A 23,805-nucleotide genomic window follows, 5' to 3' on the forward strand; every position below is an offset into this window, starting at 1 on the left:
AGGAGGGAGCAGTGAGTGACTCGCACGTCAATTCCCATTTCATCCTCAAGTTGAAGCCGGTGGAGAGACAGGGCTCATCTAGTAAGAAGGAGAGTTACTGGTTACCGCAGAATAACCAAAGCGCAGATTTGTTTGTCACTTTTTTCCTAAAGTGGAGGGTCATTGGACAACCAATTCTTCAAAAACGATCGTTCTTGAGGGGTAAATGCATTTCATGGAGAGCGGAATAAAGGAAAGTCGAAAGTCTTTTTAATAATTGAGTAATTTGAGTCCGCTGCGAGAGAGGTCAGTATGTGAACCTCCATGCTGCCTGGCTAATTTTAACCTCCCTGCTTATTCTCGTGCAAATGCATAGACCTGAACTGGTAACGCCAGAGTAGGATATCTACGTTGACACAAGGTAAGACTTTTCAGAATAAACGGATCTTTCTCTTCAGATCTAGTCGTATTTTGTTTTCAAATCATGCGTTTAATGATGCATGTGTGTCTCTATAGGGCTGACTTTGTTTTGTTTTTCAGACTACCATACATTACGGGGTAATTGATCAAATTACAAACCAATATGGTGAGTCCTACCATTGACATGTACATCAACACATAACAGCAACAGAACAATGTGTGTACCATCTCTCTATTACAGTGGTTCCCAAGCAATGACCTAAAGTGGTCCACCTCATGCAATCCGTAAAAAACAGCTGGATAGTCATACAGTGGCTAAGCCAAGTGCCAGTGCCCACCACATACACATTCATCACTGAAGAGCGTCAGCAGCACTGGCTCTGATCCCAGTGGGTTTATAAGAAACTCACAAAATATTACTTTTAAATTATAGTGGAAATAATACGATGGAATACACAAAGCAAAAAAAAAAAGTAAATAATAACTAACTGAACAACATTGTTAATACACTTTTTTTCAATGATCTATATATATATTTCTGTAATAGACGTCCCACCTGCAATGCTCTCTCATGCCCCTGGTGGTACGCAAGGGTTCTGCACATAAATCCACAGGTGGAAAACCCTGCTCTCCTTTGTATCCACTGACATGACATCCCCCCATCCCCATCCCCCCTCCAGAGCCAGCGGTCCCGCCCCCCCGCGGCCCAGGGGCTGCACCCCCACTGTGAGTCCTGCTACAGCCGGCGTTGCCGAACCCGTCCGGGGGGCTCGGCGAGCTGCGCCCTGGCCCCGTGCTCCCTGCTGTGCGGCGCCGTCTTCCACCTGTGCAAGGAGGAGGAGCACGCGCTGCTGTGCCCCCGGCGGCGGCTGCCCTGCCTCAACGCCGCCTACGGCTGCCCCCTCGCCATGCCCCGCGCCGCCCGCGCCGCCCACCTGGCCTCCTGCCCCGCCAGCGTGGTGAGCTGCTCCATGGAGTGGAACCGCTGGCCGGCTGACGACGCCCACGCCCACCCCCTCAGGGAGCTGCACGCCAACCTGCTGCGGGAGTGCGGCGGTGGCGGGGAGGGGCCGCCCTCCCGGGACCTGGACCTGGCCATGGCCCTGCGAGACCAGAACCACCTGTTCCACTCCCTCAAGATGAAGAGCCTGTTCCCCGAGCTCTGCGCGGGCCGGCGGGACGATCGGAGGAGGAGGAGGGAGGAGGAGGAGGAGGAGGAGATGAGGGAGAAGCACAACGTGGCGGAGAAGGGACGAAGGGAGGCGGAGAAGGCGGCGGTGCGGGCGGACGGGGCGGATGGCGGTGCCACCTCGGACCACATGAGCTGGATCGACATCCGGGTGCCGGCGGACGGGGCGGGGCCAAGGGAGGAGGAGGAGGAGGAGGAGGAGGAGCCCAGCCAGGAGGAGAGGGAGGCCCTGGCCAGGAGGTCCGGGTTGGAGCCGGAGGTGCTGCAGAGCTACTCGGCGTGGGAGCGCATGTTCAGCATGGAGATGGGCGGCTGCAGGGTGGCGGGCGGGGGGGCGGGGCCAGCGGCGGCAACCCGTCTGAACCGCGGCTCGGAGAAGGGGGCGGGGCTGGGCGCCCTGCGGGAGGAGGGGCCGGGGACCTCCAAGCCGGCGGCGGTGGCCCGTGGCGCCGCCGCACTGGGTGGGTTTGTGTACGGCCACGTGGAGCCCATGAAGATCATCAGCGTGCGGACCTTCCATGTGCCCACCAGCTTCATCGCCAGGCAGGGCCGCATCCGCAACCCGGGCTTCTACAAGAGGGAGAGCCGCGGCGTGGACACCAGCGACCTGGGGGCGGGGCTGGAGGACACACCCGTGTGGGAGGAGGTCCAGGTGAGTGCCCCCCACCCCCAGCCTAGCGTCCTGGGGGCGGGCCCGGAGGACTCACCCCGTGTGGGAGGAGTTTCAGGTCTCCCCCCGGCCTATAGAACTGATTTTAGGTCAGCCATGAGAATGGGTTGAGTCAGGGTTAGTCTCACAAATCAGACTATAGATTCATGTCTAATTTCTGATCCAATTTGATTGAACGGTTTGATTTGATTGGTTTCACTTTCTTCATAATCATATTTGTTTCGACCAATCCTGTTGCTGGAGGTGGGATATCTAAGCAAGTTTTGGGGCAACACAGACATGGCAAGCAGTGGGACATCAGGTCCCCTGACCTCATCACTTCATCACCTGCTCATCCCCCCAGTCTGAGCTCTGGGCTTTGGGGTGTTTGGGGTCCCACTCAGGCGTCCTTGCTGTGCTCGCTGGAGAAGGAGCATCGAGGTCACCTGATCGCCGAGGGCACGTCCATCGACGCGCTGCTGCAGGACGAGGGCACCCAGACCTACCACTTCCTGTCGGCGCCGTTCCAGAGCGACGCGGTCCTGGCGGACCTGACGGAGGGCCGGCCGGCAGAGCTGCACCTCCAGCTGCAGATGGAGAGTGTGACCAGCCGCCACAACAAGGCCAGCTCCGCCTTCACCTTCCTCTGCGGCCACAGCTTCCCGCGCAGGGAGTACACACACCACTTCAGGTGGGCGCTCTGCTAAGATACTGCTCTTATTGTACTTCCTGTCCGTGGAGGAACGGAGCCTTTTCACAGAGAACCACACAGGTGTCGCTCATAACACCTACGATGGGCTACTTCATCAAACAACAGGTCACAGGCTCTAGTAGTGGAGAAGTCCTGTGGAGGTCTACCACTGTAAGGCTTAGAGAGGAATGTGTTCTCCACACAGTGGTTAGGATAAGTATTACAACAACAAACCAAGTATTCGTTATAGTGCTACTTTTACTCTTCCGTCCACACGTTTCCAAATCGCATAACATTTCAATAATATTCTGTGTTTTATCAATGTTTTTAATTTAAAAAGATTGTTCTATTGAAAATTCCTACATTCCTCCAGTTTGTTCTCCTCACTTAGTTTCTGATTAGCCTCCCCGTGTTCAGGAACGTCCACTCTGACGTCCAGACGTGTGTGAGCGGCTGGTTTGAGCAGAGATGTCCCCTCGCCTACCTGGGCTGCACCTTCAGCCAGAGAAGGTTCCAGCCCTCCACCCATAAAGCCACCGTCGCCTACAAGTAAGTAGGAATAACCTAGTTGGTGAAGTTTAACCATGAGTAATTCAGGCTACAGCCACTTACAAGTAAGTAGGAATAACCTAGTTAGTGAAGTTGAACCAGAGTAATTCAGGCCACCTACAGTACATACAAACGTGTTGACTCTTCAGCCAGGACATGAGCTGCTTCAGCCTGCGCCCCAAAATGCCTGAGGATCCCCCAGGACCAGGAGGACGGGACTCTCTGAGCGGGCTGCCCTACGAGGTGCTCTGCCACGTGGCCGGCTTCCTGGACAGCCTGTCTCTGTCCCAGCTGGCCCTGGTGTCCCGCCTGCTGAGGGACGTGTGCTCCTCCCTGCTGAGCGACCGGGGCATGGTGACGCTGCGCTGGGAGAAGAAGACAGGCGCCCAGGGCCGGGCCGAGTGGAGGGTCGGGCAGAAGGTATGACTAGCTCCGCCCGGTGTGATCGACGGGTGTACCCTGAGCTCGTCCAGGTGTTGTCTGTGAGCCTTGGGCCGCCAGCAGGTTTTTCCACTAGGTCCAGAGTCACGCTCAAGAGCTGCTCGGTTCACCACTGACTGGAACGTGTGGCTAGAAAGCTGTTATATGATATATATTATATATGAATATATATTTACAACTTAACAATAACATGACTCAACTCCAGATGTAGCAGTCTCTGCACGGCTTTGGTTGGGGACCTTATTGAAAGAGGAACAGGCCTTTTCTGTCAGTAGAATCCAGTTGAACCTCAGTTGATCCAGGTCGTTGGCTTGTTTCCATGGCAGCAGCCATTGGGATACATGGCAACCCGGGGCCTTCAGAGAACAGTGACTCATATCCCACGGGCCGAACCACCTCTAGCATTCCCACCTGGAGCAGAATTCCAAAGGGAACTTCCTGTCCGTAGTGTGGTTGGAGGAGGCGCCAGTGTCTGGACTGGGAAGGTTTTCCTGATTCTGATGACATCATGGTCATTGTATGGTTTAGTACATTTGTTTGAAAAACATGAAAAACATTTTGCAGTGAATCCAGGTTCGGCTCGGAGCTGCGGGGATATGATGTGATCCCTTCGACTCTCGAACCCACTTCCTGTCTCTGTCCATCATGACACTTGTTCAGTTATTTAAATATTTTATTATTGAAATCTTCAATGTCTCCCCCTGTCCCTCCATCAGGTGTGGGAGTTCAGCACCCTGTTCTCCCCCGTCAGCCAGTGGTGCTTCCAGGACGTCCCGCCCATGTCGGAGCACCTGAAGGTGTGCCCCTTCTACCAGACGGAGCTCAGGACCCAACGCGTTCCTCTGCCCTGCCTCGGGCAGGACGTCCAGACCAGGACGGTGCACAGCAAGCCCTCTCTAGTCACCTCATTTCCAAAGAAGATCATAATGTAGCGTCTGATTGAATTAGATCAATACATTTGATTCAACAATTTTCTTTTTCCTTTTGTTAATTTTTTTTAGTTGCTTGATTTTCATAATATTAATATTTCGGAAACATCCCATGATGGGTATGTCGCTCTGATAAATAAAGAGCTATTTCACACAAGAATGCTGCAGTTTAATTTTAAACATTGTGAGGTAATTAGCTTATTGTGTCTTCAATCACTGACTAGGGTCCGGAAGCAAGTCTATTGAAAACGCTGGTCGACCGTGACCGCATTTCAATGGGAGGACTGTCGTAATGAAAATAGGCAGGAGGTTCTGTCCAGTGAACAGCGCCCTCTAGTGGTCCTTTCCGGAGGTGCGTGTGTCGGTGAGCACTTCTGCGCGGAGCAACCGATAGAGAAGAACCACGTTCATGGCAGTGATGCCGCCCAAGCCCACTGTTCCCAACGTGTGGGCGAACCGAGGAATTTGCCCTGCTTGTGCGGCCAGCCACCGAGTCATCCAGCCCAGCGTACACAACCGGAACACCAAGAACCTTCCGGGGGAGAGACAGGCAGAGATCAGATAAACATCGGAAAGGATTGGGTGCATTTCTAGTATCTAAAATGACAAAACGTAGTCCCAGTAAAGCCTGAACACTGAGCTGTGCTGTATGTCTATCTGACCGTAACTGGCCCACACCTCCGAGCACACTGACAAGTGACAACACAGGTGGGCGTGTCCACCTAGATCTTCACGTATAGATGAGCAACGTTTGCTACAGTCCACTGGGTAGGCTGGTAGACTGATCTATCCAGAAACACATCTAAGTGGACACGCCCAATTGTGATTTTCAAAACGGCTTGTAACGGCTAATCACATCACACCTGGTGACATGTCATGGGATCTTTAAACTAGCGCGATGCACTAGGACGGGAGGGCTACCCACGTGGCCAGGTTGAGGAGGCTGGTCAGACGGAAAGCGGCAGTGGGCCGGGGAGGGTCGGTGGTGCGGGGGCTCCCTCCTGCTGGCCGGTTCCGCCAGCCAGACAGGAGCAGGAGCTGCCTGATGTGGAGGAACACAGTGTTGATCTCCACCAGCAGAGACAGGACGGCGAAGCCCACGTAGAGGCGGGAGCTGATGGCCAGGCTGAAACAGGAAACGACCTTGCGGGAGGGGGAGGGACGACCGGATATGAGTAGAGGAGAACAAGCAGACAAGGCGAAATGTGACCCGTGCTGACACATGCAGGCTTCCCAGCACACGAGCCAGTATTATCGTAGATTATTGTATTGCATATTATATATAACAATATAACCATCATTTTACTTAATTATATAACAAAGAGAAACATGAAGCAACCACACCTGTGATGCCACTATTGGATCGATTTTTAAATGGTTAAATTCCATACAATGTATAAAATCAAATCAAACTGCCATGCATATAGAATGGTATTGTATTTATTCAAATCATAAGAAAATAAAGGCTTTCAATGGTTTGTGTGAAAAACACCTCACCCTCCCATGAAGGGAGGGTTCTTAAACAGAAGTAACATCAGTCACTACACACAGAAGTACACACACTAATCTTATTTGTAGCTTATAAGTGTACCAAAGAACCAAAGATGATGTTTTCTGATGGGATCAGATATGTATATCTTCAGCTCCATAGATACTTTCGACCCAAAGGTTGAAGCTTTATGACTGGAGGAGAATGAGGCCTGGTGTTTTATCTCCCAGAACCAAGAATAATGCATCAGATATGAAGGCCAGTGACCATAAGGGAAGGACGGTTCTACAATCATTCATTCACCTCCATACGAGGACAGCGCCACACAAAGCATGCATGTACAACAATAACTACATAACAACTATATGTGGCTGCACAAACACACACACGATAACAGATACACATCAACCTTTGGGTACAGACTATCTCTTACCACTACATGGTGGAGGAGGACCTCCCACGACCGCTTGAATGACTGGTTAAAGAGCAGATCCAGGGCGTCATAGATAAAATAACCTACACACACACACACACACACACACACACACACACACACACACACACACGCACACACGCAAAGAAGTCAATTCATAGAGTTACTTTAATCTTACACACACATAGGAGTGTGTCCCTTTGGAGAGGTCTTTCACAATGTTTGTGTGGAAGTGTGGAATGTGGAAGTGTTCCTTTTCATGTCAACGGATATACCTAATGTTAAGTTTGGCTTTTCAATAAAGACAACATTATAAGCACATTTGATGTAAATGGTTAAATTCTAGATAAGTGTGTATGTGTATATAAGTGTTCATAAGTGTCACCTGTAGACAGGGTGACCAGGCTGAAGGAGAACTTGGTGTGAGTGGAGATCAGGTCTTCTGCCATCTGAGGATGGCACCAGAAGCTGTTTGGTGGACAGATCATCACGTAAACCTGACAGTAGATATTGATTATCATACATCAGTGGACAGATCATTACTTTAACCTGACGTTAGATATTATCAGACATCAGTGGACAGATCATCACTTTATCCTGACGGTAGATATGAAATATTAGACAGCATGGACAGATATTTAGATACGTCAATAGACAGATGGACAGACAGTTAGACATAGATAAAAAGACAGACAAACGTATGTATAGACATACAGAAGCAGACAGACGTATATATATTGACGTACAGAGACAGACAGACGTATATGTTGAGGTTACAGACAGACAGTCGTTCCTACGCACCACAGCACCGCCCATGCTCCCGACAGCGAGCTGTGAACCAGCGACGTGCCGATGTTGCGTTGTCTCCAGGCTTGGTGGCCCTCTCGGGGCGGCGCCTGCAGGCATCCGAGCAACACATGGACCAGCTTGAATGAGCACACTGATCCGCCGATGGCCAGGAGGGCTGACCTCAGATCCATGAGGGGGGGGGTAGGAGTAGAAAGCACCACCTTGTAGATCAGAAGGCTGGTAGCAGCTCAGTGTGACCTGCTGTGTGTGCTGGTGGAGGTCCGTCTTCTTTCACTCACACATGAACAAACACAGACCACAACATACACACACACAACATATGTATTGTTGAAGGGATAAGACCCTTTCTGATAAGGGGATCAAAGGTGTAGCTTTACGATAACACTTTACAGTGTGTGTGTGTGTGTGTGTGTGTGTGTGTGTGTGTGTGTGTTCCCCCCTCCCCCATACAGTGTGATGTAACAGTTATGAAACAGACAGTTATGACAGTTGTAACCCATGTTTGGAGCTTATGGGCTACAGGGACTTAGAGGTGCTTTGCATCACTAAGGTCCAGGGTCCACCTGGAACACGAGCAGACTTGTTGACTAGTCGTTTTTTTATTCATATAGTTTTCTTTATTCATATACCTAATTTATCTTATTTAGTCTATGCTAATTAGGAGAGGCTGCAGGTACATGCAAGATGGCTGACAACAGGAGAGGTGAACTGATGATGGACACGGGTCACGTGACCTGGATAGAGGGATGGAGGAGGCGGAATCAGATGTGGGATTAACCACGTTGTGGTGAATTTACTGAATCATGTTCATGGTTTGATGTGTTGCATAACAGAGAACATGTCAGCTCAAAATTAGATGAATAAATGAATTCACACATCTTACTCATTAGTCAATTATGAAGGGCAATAATTATATGCAGGATAATAAAGGATTAAATAAGAATAAACTTTAACATATGTTACTCTGTAACAATAGGTGTTTAACAAAACATAAAAGTAACGTCTGCATTGGGTAAGGTGGAGGAAGTGATAACTGATTAGTTTACCAGAGTGATCAGACCAGTGGACTTTACTGAGCTGGGATTATTGCTGGTTTGATATGACCTCTGACGGAGCGTAGATAGGCCTACGTAGTGCGGTGGGATCTCCATGTGACGTGAGAGGATTTCGGAAGTGATTTATCAACATCTGTCCTTGATTCAGATTGTGTTCACCTGTGGAGACGCAGCGGTCCGCATCAAAGAGCGCCTCAGAGAGCTCCTTAAAGGTCCCATGACATGCCACCAGGTGTGGTGTAATTAGCCGTCACAAGCCGTTTTGGAAATCTGCCCCTTATGACATCACATGTGGGCGTGTCCACCTAGACGTGGGCTGGCTAGATCAGTCTACCAGCCTAACCTGTAGCAAACGTTGGGACCTTCAAGAACCGTTCAACATGGGTTGTGGTGGATCCTCATTTGGTGGCTGGTAGAATAGTTATTGTACTATGTTCTAATGCATTCATAAGAAATACCTGTCATTTTTTTTGCATTATTTAGCATTTTTCTGTAGGATCACTTTTTCTATTATTCTTGATTGATATTAGTGTTTGGTGACTTTTGAGGAACATTATGGGGACATGATCCCTGCTATTTCCAAGAAGAACCAAGACTTGGATGAGAAAGGCTCGGATCACATTCTATTGTAAGAAGTGCAACTCATGCTGACGTCGTCTTTTGGTCTGTGGAATACATTTTGGCAATTTGGCTTATTTACAACCAAGGATCCTTATACAATCTAAATAACAATATAAATACTCAATTGTTTGAGCTATGTATGTATGTTTTTTGTATATTTAGAGAAGCCAATCAGATTCATAAGGCTGAACACTTTTCCACTTTTATTGTCTCAAGTCATACATATATCTGCTTTATTTATATTTATGCAGAATTTCAACTAACTTCAATAAAAATCCTAAATACGTAAACACACTTCAGAGATCTTCTAGACTTGATTCATATGAATGTATTCAGTATCGTCGTTAAATACATACCTATTGTTATGTTTGTTCCTTATATATGACAAACCGGGCGCAGCAGCATGTTTACCTCCAAGAACTCTTTATTAAGAAGAACTCAGGACATCAGAGAAGCAGTCCCATAGTAGTGTTCGGAGGGCCCCTTGGTCTGTCCTGGGACCCCTCTGTGAAGGGGGCCCTACTCCACCCTTGGTCTCTCCTGGGACCCCTCAGTGAATTATGCAGCACCCTGGTGCTGCAAAGCACCATCCATACTCTACTCTTAATGGATTTTAGAGGCCCGTTCTGCAGCACTAAAAAGCAGCACCTGTAATCATGACCATCTTTCTGTGGAAGGTAGGACCCTGTAGCCAGTACACAGCTACAGAGTCTATAGGGAGAATTAATATGGATTCTCTGGACAGATTGCATGCCACCAGCCATTATTTTTCCTCCCACAGCCATGTGGGTTGGACTGACAGCTGTCTCTGAAGGATATTGTGTTTACTGCATTTCATCTAAACATTGAGCTATCAGAATGAGTCTCTATTCATCCTATTAGCATTGATGAGGTCCGGTGGGGGCTGGTCTTCCTGAGGCCTGGGGGTCCCCCCTCAGACCGGCCTCAGAGCCAGGTAGCGCTGCCTCCGCCGGGCCTTGTAGAGCTCCAGCCTCTCCCCCTCCGCCAGGGGGTCGTCCAGCTCCCCTTCCCACCTCATGCTCTCCCTGGCCTGGGTGCCCAGCTCAGCAACGGCCCTTGTTGTTAGTGGGGGAGGGTTGGTGCTCCAATGGGGAGCCCCTTCCTTATCCCCCCCCTTAAGGACCTGGGGCGGCCCAGGACTGGGGAGGGGGGGCAGGCAGACGGACAGGGTGCTGGGTGGCAACATGCTCCCAGGATTGTCTATAGAAAATAATACGGAGGTTATAAGTATGGTATATAAGGTAAAACAAACAGTTTTACACTCTTACACTCTCTCTCTCTCTCTCTCTCACTCACACTTACTCACACACACACACACACACACACACACACACACACACACACACACACACACACACACACACACACACACACACACACACATTCATGCATATACAAACACATACACACACACACATTCATGCATATACATATACACACACACACACACACACACACACACACACACACACACACACACACACACACACACACACACACACACACACACACACACACACACACACACACACACACACACACACACACACACGCCAATCGATCACCTTTATCCTCCTTAAGGTGGCTGGTTGAATGCCCGCTCTTCGTAGGACCACTTGCGGTCTTTTTTCTCCGCCTCCTCCTGGTCTTCTTTCGCTCCCTCGCCTCCGTGTTTCTCAGGGGGGGGTTGCTGTTCCCCTCCATGTGTGAACCGGCTTCTAGAATCATCAGATGAGTCTGTTATAAGTTGTATTTTAATTTTATCCTACGCCTTGTTACTACGATAGGGTGTGCAAGATCATTCAGAATCCTTCAAAGACACTAATGCAAAACATTTGAAGCCTCGCTGTGAGAAGATGTCCCGCCGGTGCGTCAGTGTTTTTCCGGTAGCAAGCGAGGCAAAGAGACGCGTCTCCATAGCAACAGTTGCCCCGACTCCTCCTCCAAGAGGTCTGGGGTGCCGATATTTGATTAGTCATGTATGTATATGCCGGATTATCATGTAGAAATTAAATAAATATAAGAATGACCCCGACGTGATTTGAACACGCAACCTTCTGATCTGGAGTCAGACGCGCTACCGTTGCGCCACGAGGCCTCATGAACGACATCGAGATTATTATTTAGAATAATATAATAAACCTTATGTATTAGGTTCAGATGGAACGATGTAGGCTCATCTCAACCCCCATGCTGCCTACAACGAGGTGGAGGATCATTAATCTGTCTGTCAGCCTGTCTGTCTGTCTGTCTGTCTGTCTGTCTGTCTGTCTGTCTGTCTGTCTGTCTGTCTGGCGTAGCTTGACTCGCACATTCTTGGCATTTATAGGATTCATGAATTCCTGATACCGTTTCAGCTATTTCTAAAAAATATTTGAAATATGGGAATGTAATATTAATCCTACATTCAGGTTCGACCTTCAGTCGGGGGGGGGGGGGGGGGGGGGCTGTAAAGTTAGTCTGTGGAGGGGTAGTCTATGGGGGGGGGGTTCAGCCATCTTTATGGGTCGGTGGGGGTGTGTGTGTCTGGGGGAGGGGGGGATATGTGCGCGTGTTCTTCCATCAGCTGACGATGAGAAAGCATCCTTGTGACGCAGTCGCAGAAATAGCACAGAGATATTAAAACGGCAGAAGGAAGAGGAAGTCCCAGGTCATCACTTAACCAGGACTGGTTTAGTGGGTCTGTTTCTGAAACGACCCTATACATCATATCGCCATGGCAACGAACGGAAAGACACGGACAGAGATACATCATTGTTAATATCGACGGTTGATATTACATTTTGCAATTTATACAAATGTTAACTCCGATGATCTCCAGTGGAACTCGAGACCTCTTTAATAGACGTGGAGGCCTTGACGTCACAGCGCGATGTTCACTTCCCATTGGACAGCGCTTGACGTCTACGTCACGGCGCTGCCAGCTGATCGGAGTAGGAAGCCGGCTGTGTGTGTGTGTGTGTGTGTGTGTGTGTGTGTGTGGGAGAGGTAGAGGGAGAGAGAGAGAGAGAGAGAGAGAGAGAGAGAGAGAGAGAGAGAGAGAGAGAGAGAGAGAGAGAGAGAGAGAGAGAACGAGAGAGAGAAAACGAGAGAGAGAGAGAGAGAGAGAGAGAGAGAGAGCGAGAGAGAGAGACTGGGGTGGGGGGGAGTAGTTCTTAGCTAGAAGAGCAAGTGAGAAAGGGACAGGACTCAGACAGACCAGAGTTCTGAAAGGAGACCGAAGTCCTCGTCCGCATTCTACTTTCTACTAAAGTAAGCTCGATTTCCTAAAGCTAGACTACAGGACATGTATTCTGATCGTATTCAGGCCGACACTCCGTAGACTATCGCAGTGTTCCGACATCGTGTAGCCGGACGGCGTGTTGCAGCGAAGGATCGCCACTGTTCAGGGAGTGGGCGAGGCGCCGAGGTCCGGACCGTAGTGCTCGGTGGACCGGGCAGGAGCGACAGAATCGGTGGTCAAGGTGGGGCGCGTATACGGTTTAATGGTAAGTGGACGGCCCTGTCTTGTTCTTCCTGTCAGTTTGATTGGCCCTGTGGCTATTTGATGACCCAATTTCCAGTAATCGCCTACCACGATATGTAGCCTACCTCTAAAAATGGGCCTTTTTTTTCTAATGAACTCTCCATTGGGGCTTAACGTCGATGCGCGCGACCAATGGGCGTGGTCAAATAATCAGAGACACGGACTTATTATTATGAAACAGCTACTCCCGAGACCCCTGTGTCATTCCCAGTAACTCAGGTCTTACTTCTGTAAAGATCAAGGACCACCACCCCACCCACCCCATCCTGACTCAGTTTGCATCAAGGACAGGCTGGTCATGTAGGCTAAAGCTGTACGCAACCTGCATATTATAGTATTATAACATGTTTATAACATGTACACATGTATTAGTTAATGGATACCACATATGCATACACTTCCAGTGCCTATGGTGTGCTGAGCTCTGATGAGCTCAATCCATTTCACAGGCCAGATGAGGAAATGTAGGAATTCCTTATTTATGGATCCTAAAATAGCCTGCTCTAACTGACCCATGACCCGAGTTACCTGGGGCCGGGCCTAAAATCACGTGTCACAATCTAATGATGCGTTTGAACACGCGTGGAATCCGGAAGAATCTCTTTCTTTGCATGCCGTTAGCGGGCCTGCATAATGCTGATTAATCAAGATGTTCAAGGGAACACCCTTCACCTAGCCTACCGACCACCACCCCAAACCTCCCACATCACGCACACGCGCTGGCTGCCTGTCTGCGGCGATGGGGCCCGTCTTACATAATTGTACCGCTCCAGAGTGGGCTCTGCTGGTAGGAATGCGCAGTGCAGCGGGTGGCACGCGGCCTCGGCTTCATATGGGCCACCCCATTGGTCGGTGGCCGGCCGGCCCCACTGCCCCCTCTGTTCCGACCTTATGCTGAGCAAGGCCTTCTCCAACATCTTCTACATCTTGCAACCCGTCTTCTATGTTCAGTGCTGTTTGGGAACCCGTGGAACGTTCCTCCATATTTGCAGAAGTGAGCCTGTGTTGCTTAACAGCTTGGAGTGAACTGGTCGTGACAAAGAGAGCTTGTATCAGGCCAGGTCGTTCAAACGGCCCTTTAGACGAGTCCAGGAAACCAGCTATGGATTCTGAGGCTTAATCTATTGTTGCACCCCCCTATCAGGTTATGCCATTAAGGTGGAGGACCCCACTACACAAACTCACCTCCACTGGATCTAAATCCTACCCGGGGCCAGCCCCACAAACACAAACCAGGTACCCTCTCCCCTTTACCCTGGTTTTAGTTAAGGATCTTGTCTTGTCGTTTTTGTTTCTTAAACCCTCCCCCAGTTCCCTCTTCTTGTACGGTGTTTTGAGTCCAAAGGCTGTCCTTCTAAAAGGAGCATTGGGAATTCCTTGAAGCTGTTCCAGTGGGACCACGCCCAGTGGGCGGGGCCTGAGCTCTGGGTTCAGGCCCCTGGGTGCACCACGCCCAGTGGGTGGGGCCTGAGCTCTGGGTTCAGGCCCCTGGGTGCACCACGCCCAGTGGGCGGGGCCTGAGCTCTGGGTTCAGGCCCCTGGGTGCACCACACCCAGTGGGGGGGTTCTGAGCTCCCGGAGCAGGGAGCGGATGGTACATCAGGCATTGCATCAGGTGGTACATCCTGTTCCTTACAGGGCATACGTGACACACGTCGCAATGTGTCTCATCAAAACGTGCTACAGACTCGATTTAAGGGAGGGGCAGAGTTGTTTGTAATGAACGGACAGCTCTGATGTCCAAAGGCAGGTTGGTTAAGACAAAATGGAAGCAGAAGCCATCCAAGTTAGTTAATTTGTTTTACTGAATGGATCGTATGCAGCTGTGGTAGGTGAAAGTTATTTTCATGTTAGTTAAGTGTGGTCAGTGGATAAGTGTTAGAGGTTAAGTGTCTGTCCTCTTAGAGACTCTGAGCAGCTCTGAGCTCTGAGCAGAGAGTAGCAGGGGAAAATCTATCAGGCTTCTCTCTGCTGAAACCAGGTCATGACAATTAGTCTTTTCTGATTGGCTCAAATTAGTGCCCAGTAATGTCGAACAAGTCCTCCATAGAAGTTATGCGTCCCACAGCGCCCCCTTCTGTCTTCCTCGCATTATGACATGAGACATGCATATTGGATGATTCAATAACGTTGTTTTTCGTGAAAGTAGTAATCGCTCAGTGTGTTTTCTATTTCTATTCTAAACACAAACATTTCAGAAACAGCAGTTCCTGTTCCCAGCATACTGTCATCCTCAGCCAACATCCTGTGGTACAGAACGTGTGTGTGTGTGTGTGTGTGTGTGTGTGTGTGTGTGTGTGTGTGTGTGTGTGTGTGTGTGTGTGTGTGTGTGTGTGTGTGTGTGTGTGTGTGTTTTGGAGCTCCTCCGGCTCTGTCCGTGGGTTGCTTTGCAGAGACAAGAAGGAAGATACTGAGAGCTGGAGGAGGAAGAGGAGGGCTATGAAGATGTAACATCCTTGTTGTTGGTAGCAATGACCTAAAACTCAAAACTCAGCCCTAAAAGTCTTAGGCTATGATGTTTAGTATATAAATGTATTATAGGCTTGCAGGTTGAGATTAGGTCATGAATGGTTAATTATGAGAGAAAAATAATAGAAATGATATAACCTTTGACCACATCTTTCTGGAAGGGGGTGCGTTATTAGCAAAAGAGGGGGCGGGACATCCGTGCATACTTCAGAGGGAGCGATATCCGTTTCAGTTACATGGGTCTAGTGATGAGGGAGGGGGCGGAACTCAGGATAGAGGGATTTCCCTTTACATTACATTGATTGAGTGGTGTGAGAGAGAGGGTGGGTCCGATAGAGGGATAAATCTTTGCGTTAAATGAGTACAGTGGTAAGAGAGGGGGCGGGATTGCATATTAGTCCTTAACTGGTGAACTCTGTAGAGGGTAGTGGAAGTGAATGATGACGGCCATTCTTCAGGGTTAGGGGTCAGGGGGAAGGCACAGCAGGAGAGGATGAAGAAGAGCTGTTGGAGGCCAGAGCTGCAGAAGGGAATTTCTCACATATGCTGCTGGAAAGTCAGGAAATGTTACAGAAACCCAGGGTGGACAAACCTCACCCCAGACCTCACTCCTCACTCCTCCACACCTCACCATCTGAAGGCTTTCCTTCAGATGGTGATGGCTTTCCTTCTCTCATTCCCTTCATTCTCTCACCCTCTCACTCTCCCTATGGCTCATCCCTTCTGACTGTGGTCTCTTTCTGCAGGTCTGTAGGCAGCCAACGATTCAGCCCCTACTTCTACCAACCAGATGATCCTTGTGAAGTCCTCTTCTAATGGCTGACGACTCCACGCACCATCGAGTACGCCCTGGTCTGCACACCGCTGGCATGCGGCAGTTCTTCACTGGCAAGCTTTACGTTCCTGTTGTACTGCTAAAGCTGCCAGCTGAAGAACTGTCACGGTCCGCACTGCATCCCCCTGAAGGATCACCAATACACGGTCCGCTCTGCATCCCCTTTAAGGAACACCAAGACACGGTCCGCTCTGCATCCCCTTTAAGGAACACCAAGACACGGTCCGCTCTGCATCCCCCTGAAGGATCACCAAGACACGGTCCGCTCTGCATCCCCTTTAAGGAACACCAAGACACGGTCCGCTCTGCATCCCCTTTAAGGAACACCAAGACAGGCCCATCCCCTTTAAGGAACACCAAGACACGCCTGATCTGCATCCCCTTTAAGGATCACCAAGACACGGTCTGCTCTGCATCCCCTTTAAGGAACTCCAAGACAGGCCCATCCCCTTTAAGGATGGGCCTTTGTAGTAGATGCTGTGTACTAGTACTATGGGGAGGGGCTTTATGTAGTATATGTGGTGTACTATATTGAGGGCCTTCATGTAGTAGATGCTGTGTACTAGTACTATGTGGAGGGCCTTTATGTAGTAGATGTTGTGTACTAGTACTATGTGGAGGGCCTTCATGTAGTAGATGCTGTGTACTAGTACTATGTGGAGGGCCTTCATGTAGTAGATGCTGTGTACTAGTACTATGTGGAGGGCCTTCATGTAGTAGATGCTGTGTACTAGTACTATATTGAGGGCCTTAATGTAGTAGATGCTGTGTACTAGTACTATGTGGAGGGCCTTTATGTAGTAGATGCTGTGTACTAGTACTATGTGGAGGGCCTTTATGTATTGATGTTGAATAAATATTACAAGATGAAAGGTTGTGGATGGGGGTTCGTCAACAGTACATTCATTAAAGAAATGAATCAAACCAGTCTCCGTTATTAAACATGAAGCAGGGCAGGACATAGTCAGTCTGTCGGGCCTTGATGCCTTTTTTGGGGGGGGGGGTCCCCATCTCCCGATTGTTGCGCAATATCGATCTAATTTTTTCTCATGCAGTAGGCCTATAGCATACTTAACAGACGTCAAGGCGCAAAGTCAAAGTACTTTGTGGGCAGTTCTATGGCGCTGTTGCTATTATGACGGCGAGATAAATTAGCGTTGCGCCCGGCGCAAATCTAAAATGGGTTGGGCTGAAACCCGTAGGTGTGTTTTGGGCGTAACATGCAATAAACCAATGAGAGTGGCATCTCCCATCCCCTTTAAGAGCCAGCGCATTTTGACTTGAGTTGATTTTTGACAGCGCGTTTGCAGTCTCCGCTGAGACAGATGCATGACCACATGAATTTCAAACTTCAAATGGCTCAGTTTATGGCCAAATAATAGGCATAATTAACACATGGAAGAGCGTTTTCTTCTCCAACTTCAGAAACACTGATTCGTCATGTAAATTGCGGCAAAGACAACTTAAAACATATGTGGACGTGGACCTCGATGGCCGCAACTGTGGGTCTATGTAATGATATGCGGCAATACATTAACAAACATCGTTTGTTACCAGTATTGTATACATTATCGTTGTCGACTTGTGTTCATAATATGCATGTGTCCCCCTGTTAATATACATCACCATGGACTGCATTATGCGTTACGTGTTTAATTTGCGTGTAGACAGATGGGCGCGCACACACACGCGCACCAAGCATCACTCGCATTCATTCATTCTTTTAAACGGGGTAAAACTATGTTTTCTCACGATCAAATACTCATCAATCCTAAAAGTAATGGGCTTGTACACGATGTCTGGGTCAAGAACATATGTGTTTGCTGTACTGTGTTTGCAGATGCATTGATTTAAAAGTACAACTTACCGCTGTATCAGCTGTTCTTTCCCAAATCATTTAACCAATCATTTACCCTAAAACTAGATTTTGTTTTGGAAGCCTGGAATATACTTTGCTGGAATGTATTATTGTTATTATTATTATTTTAACGCATGGCATAGCCTACTATACTTCATTCTTGTTCATTCATGCAGCCCTATGGAAAAAAATGTTTTCACAATCCACAGATGTTCTCACAGACATACAACACCTCTCTGAGCCAAGCCATCATACCAGCATGCTTCAAAGCCACCACCATCATCCCGCTACCTAAAAAACCCCATCATGATGAAGTGTTTTGAAAGGTTGGTCAACATCCAATCTCCCCACTACACCTGACCCATTTCAGTTTGCATATCGTCCAAAACGTTCCGCTGATGATGCCATAGCAACAGCACTCCAACTATGCCTGGCTCATCTGGAAACGAAAAGCAGTTATGTGCGGATGCTGTCCATCGACTTCAGCACCGCCTTCAACACAGTCATCCCCCAACTCCTGGCGAATAAACTCGGCGCAATAGGCATCAGCACCCCACTTTGCAACTGGCTACTGGATTTTCTTACCAACAGACTACAGAGTTGGAAAAAACTCCTCAGAGACGACCATCATGAACACCGGGGTCCCCCAGGGATGTGTGCTAAGCTCGCTGTTGTTCACACTGATGACCCATGACTGCTGTGCCAGACAAAACTCAAACCACATCATCAAATTGGCAGACGATACAAATGTAGTGGGCCTCATCAGCGACAATGACGACTCAGCCTACAGTACATCAACTCATCGACTGGTGTGACATCAACAGTCTTCAACTCAACGTTAATAAAACAAAATAAATAACTGTGGACTTCAGGAAGACTGAAGTCCACAAACTGTTCACCCTCCTACCTTCTGGCAGACTCACCAACAGCTCCATGCTGCGATTCGGCACTTTTGCACTTTACTACTTTACTATATTGCACCTTATTTGAACCACAATAACTACATCATAACACTGTGAATATTATATTCTGTATAATGTATGCACTGTCTGTCTATATATGTGTATTTGTTGTTGTCTTATTGCACTATAATTATGTTATGTTATATGTTTGTTGTTGTCTTTTTGCACTATTATGTTATTATTATTATGTTATATGTTGTTTGGTAATTATTTGAATAGCACATTTGGAGGATTGGGAAACGTAATTTCGGTCCTCTATGTAACTTGTTGCACGGTAGGTCTGACAATAAAGTTCTCTTTGACTTTGACTTTGACTTTGGTGATGAATCCCACGCAGGCGCAGACTCCCTCTCCACCGCCAGGGGGCAGCATCACGAGGCTCCACCTCAACCCTGGTGCGGGTAGGAGTCTGGATTGGGTCGTAGTTCTCATGCAGGAGCACATGAGGACAGTGGACCTACTAGATGGTGTGAGTCACTATGCATGATGGAGGAGGATGTTCATGGTACCTTCTCCCTCCTCCTTCATGCCAGCTTTGAGACACAGGTCCAAAGATCGATATCTTTTTCTTAAGGGGCGGTTGTGGAGGCAAAAGGGCGGGGCGCGTGAGTGTATTGAAGAAAATAAATGTATTTTCTAATCCATTATATAATGCATATCATAAATGGACAGGGTTTGCAGGGCACACACACTGTGTTGAGATTGGGTTACACAGGATATGAGACAGTAATCTCTCACTCCCTTTCTCACGCACGGTAACATTCCCCTCACCCCCTCGCTCTTTCAGGCGCGCACGCACGCTGGCACACACACACACACACACGCACGCACGCACGCACGCACGCACGCACGCACACACACACACACACACACACACACACACACACACACACACACACACACACTCACTCACTCACTCACTCACTCACTCCGCGCAGCGCACGCACACACACACACACACACACACACACACACACACACACACACACACACACACACACACACACACACACACACACACACACACACACACACACACACACACACACACACACACACACACACACACCCTAGTTGCTGAGCCAGCCGATGCCACCGCGCGCAAATGTAAAGCTTTTACGCACCGCGCCGGTGCGGTTTCACTCCGAGAGGTTTTAGCAGCATGCATGCATCACGACTCGCCCGAGCTGATGAGGAGGAGCACACGCCGGACATCATGCCATGCTGGGAATAAGAAGGTCCGGCTAATAAGCAGCGGGAGGCACAGCAGGGGGGAGGTGGTCAGAGGGAGGGCGTGCGCGCGCGGATGCTCGATACAAAGTGAATGCAGGGGAACGCCGAGCATCCAGAACGCATTTGTCTAAGAAGCTTTTGATTGAGTTATAGTGTTTAATTAAATAGGCTTCCCAATGAGCGTCCGATGGAGAACATCTAAAAAGAACACTTTTTAGCGCCTATCCACCCTAAAGGGAAGTCGGCTTAATTGAACACAAAGACGCGCTTTGGAGACGTGGTAGCTGCCGGATCTCCTCTTTCCTCTCCGTGATGGCGATCAACACGGACGCCACGTTCGGGAAATGCGAGCTGGGGGAGAGGGAGGTGTCGCACCCCACCGACTTCCAGGACACGGAGAAACTGTTGAGCACGACGACGGCCGAACCGACCGGGGAAAGTAACCTCAAACCGTCCGACACCCTCTCGCTCAACGTACGGGGGAGCGTGCGGTCGCTGGACGCCGAACAGAACGGACACAGGTCGCCTCTCAGATCGGCCTCCGTGGGGCATCTAGCTGCCCCACCCAGATCCACATCCCGGCTCAGTATAAGCCCGTCTCCATTGCCGCCCGGGGCCGGACCTCCGAGTTATCTGTGGCTCGCAGTGTTGACCTGTTTCTGTCCCGCTCCTCCTCTGAACATGTGCGCCCTGTGGTACGCGCACGTGGTAAGTAGTGATATTATCATGTTCTTATAAGACGGGGAAGCAGGGATGTGACGGGAATAAGTTGTATACACTGTTGAAAGGCAGCCTTCTCTTAACACCGTATTCCACTATCTCTCTCTCTCTCTCTTTCTCTTTCTTTTTTTTTCTCTCTCTCTCTCTCTCTCTCACTCTCTCACTCTCCCACTCCCCCATCTCTGATGGTAGTCGAGGTCTGTTCTGCATACAGGGGATGTCGCGGGGGCGAGGAGATACGGGCGTCTCTCGATGCTGCTCAGCTGTTTCTCCATGCTGCTGGGTGTGGCCGTCATCGTCTTCATTGTGTCTACTATAGGTAGGAAGCTTTGTCCAAGCCGGCCAACAAACAAAACAAGTCAACCCTCTGGTCATAACTTGTGTTCTCCATATTCTCTCTTTCTCTACCAGAGGGAAAGAAATAGCATCGCTGACGTCAGTGGATCAAAGTTGCACCGCAAAAAGGAAAAGAAAAAATTAATCATGTCATTTTGAAAATGAAAAAGCACAAAAACCTCTAAAAATGTCTATTTGTTTTGAAGCAGCCTCGCAGGACTTCCCCACGTCTCATTTCCAGTTTTTTTTGTGGATGAAGTCTAGCGCCTTTCGGAGTCCCAGGAGGGGAGGACAGAAGAAAGAATCAACACATGTACTGTGAGGACTACTGTGAAGACTGTTACCTCCAGGTCATCCTCTGCCTTCTCCCCCACTGCTGGTCCATTTAATGCTAACTGGTTTATAGGACAACAATCCGAGGCCTCAACAACATGACTTACATTATGGTTTATTTCATTGAATGAAGTTGCATGGCCAACTTTGTATTTGCACACACACAAACGCACACATACACATTCTCTGCCCCTCTCTCTCTCTCTTACGTGGTATCGATGAACACACTTGCACTTGTAATGAACTGATGTACTTCCAAAGCTACAGTTTGCGAACCTTTGGGTGCCTGCCTGTTTTTCTAAATGTTTGTGACCACCTCTCCTACGGGGAAGAGATTTCCAAAGTGTTCACGTGCTCTTCGTGCAGAATGATCTCATGTATGTCGAGGTTAGCCTGTTAGCATTTGTAGCGCGATTGCCCGCTTTGCACAGTGGATGGATCTGGAACTGTCTGACTTCCTGAAGACAGGTTTGATCTGGGTGGACGGCCCAGCCCCTCGGAGCCCAAACCCTTCTCAAAGTAATCCAAACATCACATGTTTGTAATGTATATGCACTACTCCTGGCACTGAGTTAATATTTATATGTTTGTATTGTATGACCTGTATACTGTGCCATAGTTCTTAACATGTGCATGTCTGAAATAAACTTGAAAAAAAGCATGGGAAATCTGAACGCGAGTTGGAGTGTTCTTATCTCAGAGTTACAACCAAGCATGCCCGCAGTAGGAGAGAGTTGAAGGGTACTATAAAGAAGTAGGGATCAGAACAAGTAGGCCTGTAGCCCCTCAACAGACAAGATGGGTTCATGAGATGATTGTCTTGGGTAAAAGAAACGGATGTCTGGATAAGGGATAACTATACATTATCGTAATTGTCGTACTGTGTGACCAAACACAAAAGTTTATTGCAATTGCTATATTTGATTTGCCCAAATTATCGCAAGGTGATTTTAACTTATCTCACAATTTTGAGTGGCTGCTGAATGCATAGTATTTGATACTTAGGAGCCAATCAGCCCACCACAAACGCTTTCAGAGATGTTGCTGTTCCGATGTTGCAGTTTGATTAAGCCATTTGGTTACTCTTTAATGTAAAGGATTTCACAGAAATCAACCAGATATAAAAATGGTACAAAAAGGTCTGTGTAAAATTGAATCATATCAAAAACACATTTGTTGGAGGTGCGAACTCAGATCACACAAGAGTCCTGCCTTTGACCCCTCGTTGTTGGCCAAACACACTGTCACTCATAGCACTAATCCTGGGACTGATCCTGTGATGTACCAGGGCACGGACAGCACACTGATCCTCACTAGTTTCTAGTCTTCTGCCCTGGTGCCCTGATACATCAAAGGACCAGACCCATAATCAGTCCTTCCATCACACCTCTGAAAAGTTATTTCCTGTTCCTGTAGTTTGAACATTGGGTTGATTAATCATGTCTGTTACCTGAGCAGCTCAATGGATCTTAACTTAACTAGTTATGTCTATACTGGTGCACTAATGGAGCAGAGCCATAATGAAGGGGTGAGTTACCACTGTGGTGATAGCTGCTGGTGGCCCTATACTGATCAGTGGAGCAGAGCAAGGAGGAGGGAAACACCAGAGACATTAGTGACGTCAACACATAGGGACCTAACCATTCTGCAGGCTCATGTAGGATCTGCTCAGCGCCCTCCTGTCACACACACCTCCAGCCCAATCACAGCCCTTTAACTGATAGAGGGCGGGCCGTCCCATGACTGACCGTCCAATGGGAACGCCGTTCAGGCCTTTTCATAAACAGCCAAGATGGCTGAGGAGGATTTGTCACATGTTCCGTTTCTCTGATTGGCTGTAGGTCTATCCTATTGCGTCCGTCCGGCATTTTGGTTTATGCCTATTGGAAACCAAAATTACCAGAAGGATTGGAGACCTATATGCATTAACCCCTATATGCATTGGACTGGCGATGTCGGGCTATAAGTAACAACAGGAAAACATTGATCTATTTCTAATCCTCTATAATGTTGTGTTATAGACACAGAGGGAATGGTGTCATACTGCTGTTGTATGCAGACCGAATGAGGGAGGACAGAATACAGGAAGGATCAATTGATGGAAGACAATGACTAAGAAAGGAACAGTCAGAGTACAATGAGAAGGAAGGAAAAAAAAGGAAGGGAGGAAGGAGAGATGGGAGGGAAGCAAGAGGACACCCCCATGGCTAGTACCAACCTGCCACCTACCAAAGGGTCCAGGGTGGTTATTCTGCTC

General features: G+C 48.6%; 2 protein-coding genes, 1 non-coding gene and 1 pseudogene across 4 annotated transcripts; 2 read left to right on the forward strand and 2 right to left on the reverse strand.

The window, feature by feature from the left end:
• The first annotated feature begins 38 nt into the window (after positions 1 to 38).
• Positions 39 to 4,917, forward strand: fbxo40.1 (F-box protein 40, tandem duplicate 1). The gene is made up of 7 exons (XM_084474598.1): positions 39 to 400; positions 520 to 565; positions 1,080 to 2,240; positions 2,642 to 2,928; positions 3,346 to 3,477; positions 3,627 to 3,897; positions 4,635 to 4,917. The coding sequence occupies exons 2-7, from the start codon at positions 563 to 565 to the stop codon at positions 4,848 to 4,850; spliced, it is 2,070 nt and encodes a 689-aa protein (XP_084330724.1). The 5' UTR covers positions 39 to 400; positions 520 to 562; the 3' UTR covers positions 4,851 to 4,917.
• Positions 4,918 to 5,180: 263 nt separating this feature from the next.
• Positions 5,181 to 7,749, reverse strand: LOC311354651 (TLC domain-containing protein 2-like; the record flags this gene model as incomplete). Its single annotated transcript, XM_084474471.1, has 5 exons — positions 5,181 to 5,379; positions 5,773 to 5,990; positions 6,770 to 6,852; positions 7,155 to 7,237; positions 7,571 to 7,749. 5 exons carry the CDS (start codon positions 7,747 to 7,749, stop codon positions 5,181 to 5,183), a joined length of 762 nt encoding a protein of 253 aa, XP_084330597.1.
• A 3,553-nt stretch (positions 7,750 to 11,302) lies between these two features.
• Positions 11,303 to 11,374, reverse strand: AC3HAE_024893 (transfer RNA tryptophan (anticodon CCA)). Its single transcript has one exon. It is a non-coding gene; the product is annotated as a tRNA-Trp (tRNA).
• Positions 11,375 to 20,471: 9,097 nt separating this feature from the next.
• Positions 20,472 to 23,180, forward strand: LOC311353928 (trafficking regulator of GLUT4 1 pseudogene; annotated as a pseudogene). The gene is made up of 3 exons: positions 20,472 to 20,867; positions 21,072 to 21,210; positions 23,125 to 23,180. The product of its transcript is annotated as a trafficking regulator of GLUT4 1 pseudogene (transcript).
• The last annotated feature ends 625 nt before the right edge of the window (positions 23,181 to 23,805 follow it).

The sequence above is a fragment of the Micromesistius poutassou genome, assembly GCF_964030765.1.
Source record: "Micromesistius poutassou genome assembly, chromosome: 10".
Taxonomy (NCBI): Eukaryota; Metazoa; Chordata; class Actinopteri; order Gadiformes; family Gadidae; genus Micromesistius; species Micromesistius poutassou.

What these genes read in the sequence shown, in the direction of transcription:
- fbxo40.1 (XM_084474598.1), top strand. An exon ending in CCGTGTGGGAGGAGGTCCAG is followed by an intron (nt 2,241 to 2,641) that starts GTGAGTGCCCCC and finishes GGTCCCACTCAG; the next exon opens with GCGTCCTTGCTGTGCTCGCT. An exon ending in AAAGCCACCGTCGCCTACAA is followed by an intron (nt 3,478 to 3,626) that starts GTAAGTAGGAAT and finishes TTGACTCTTCAG; the next exon opens with CCAGGACATGAGCTGCTTCA.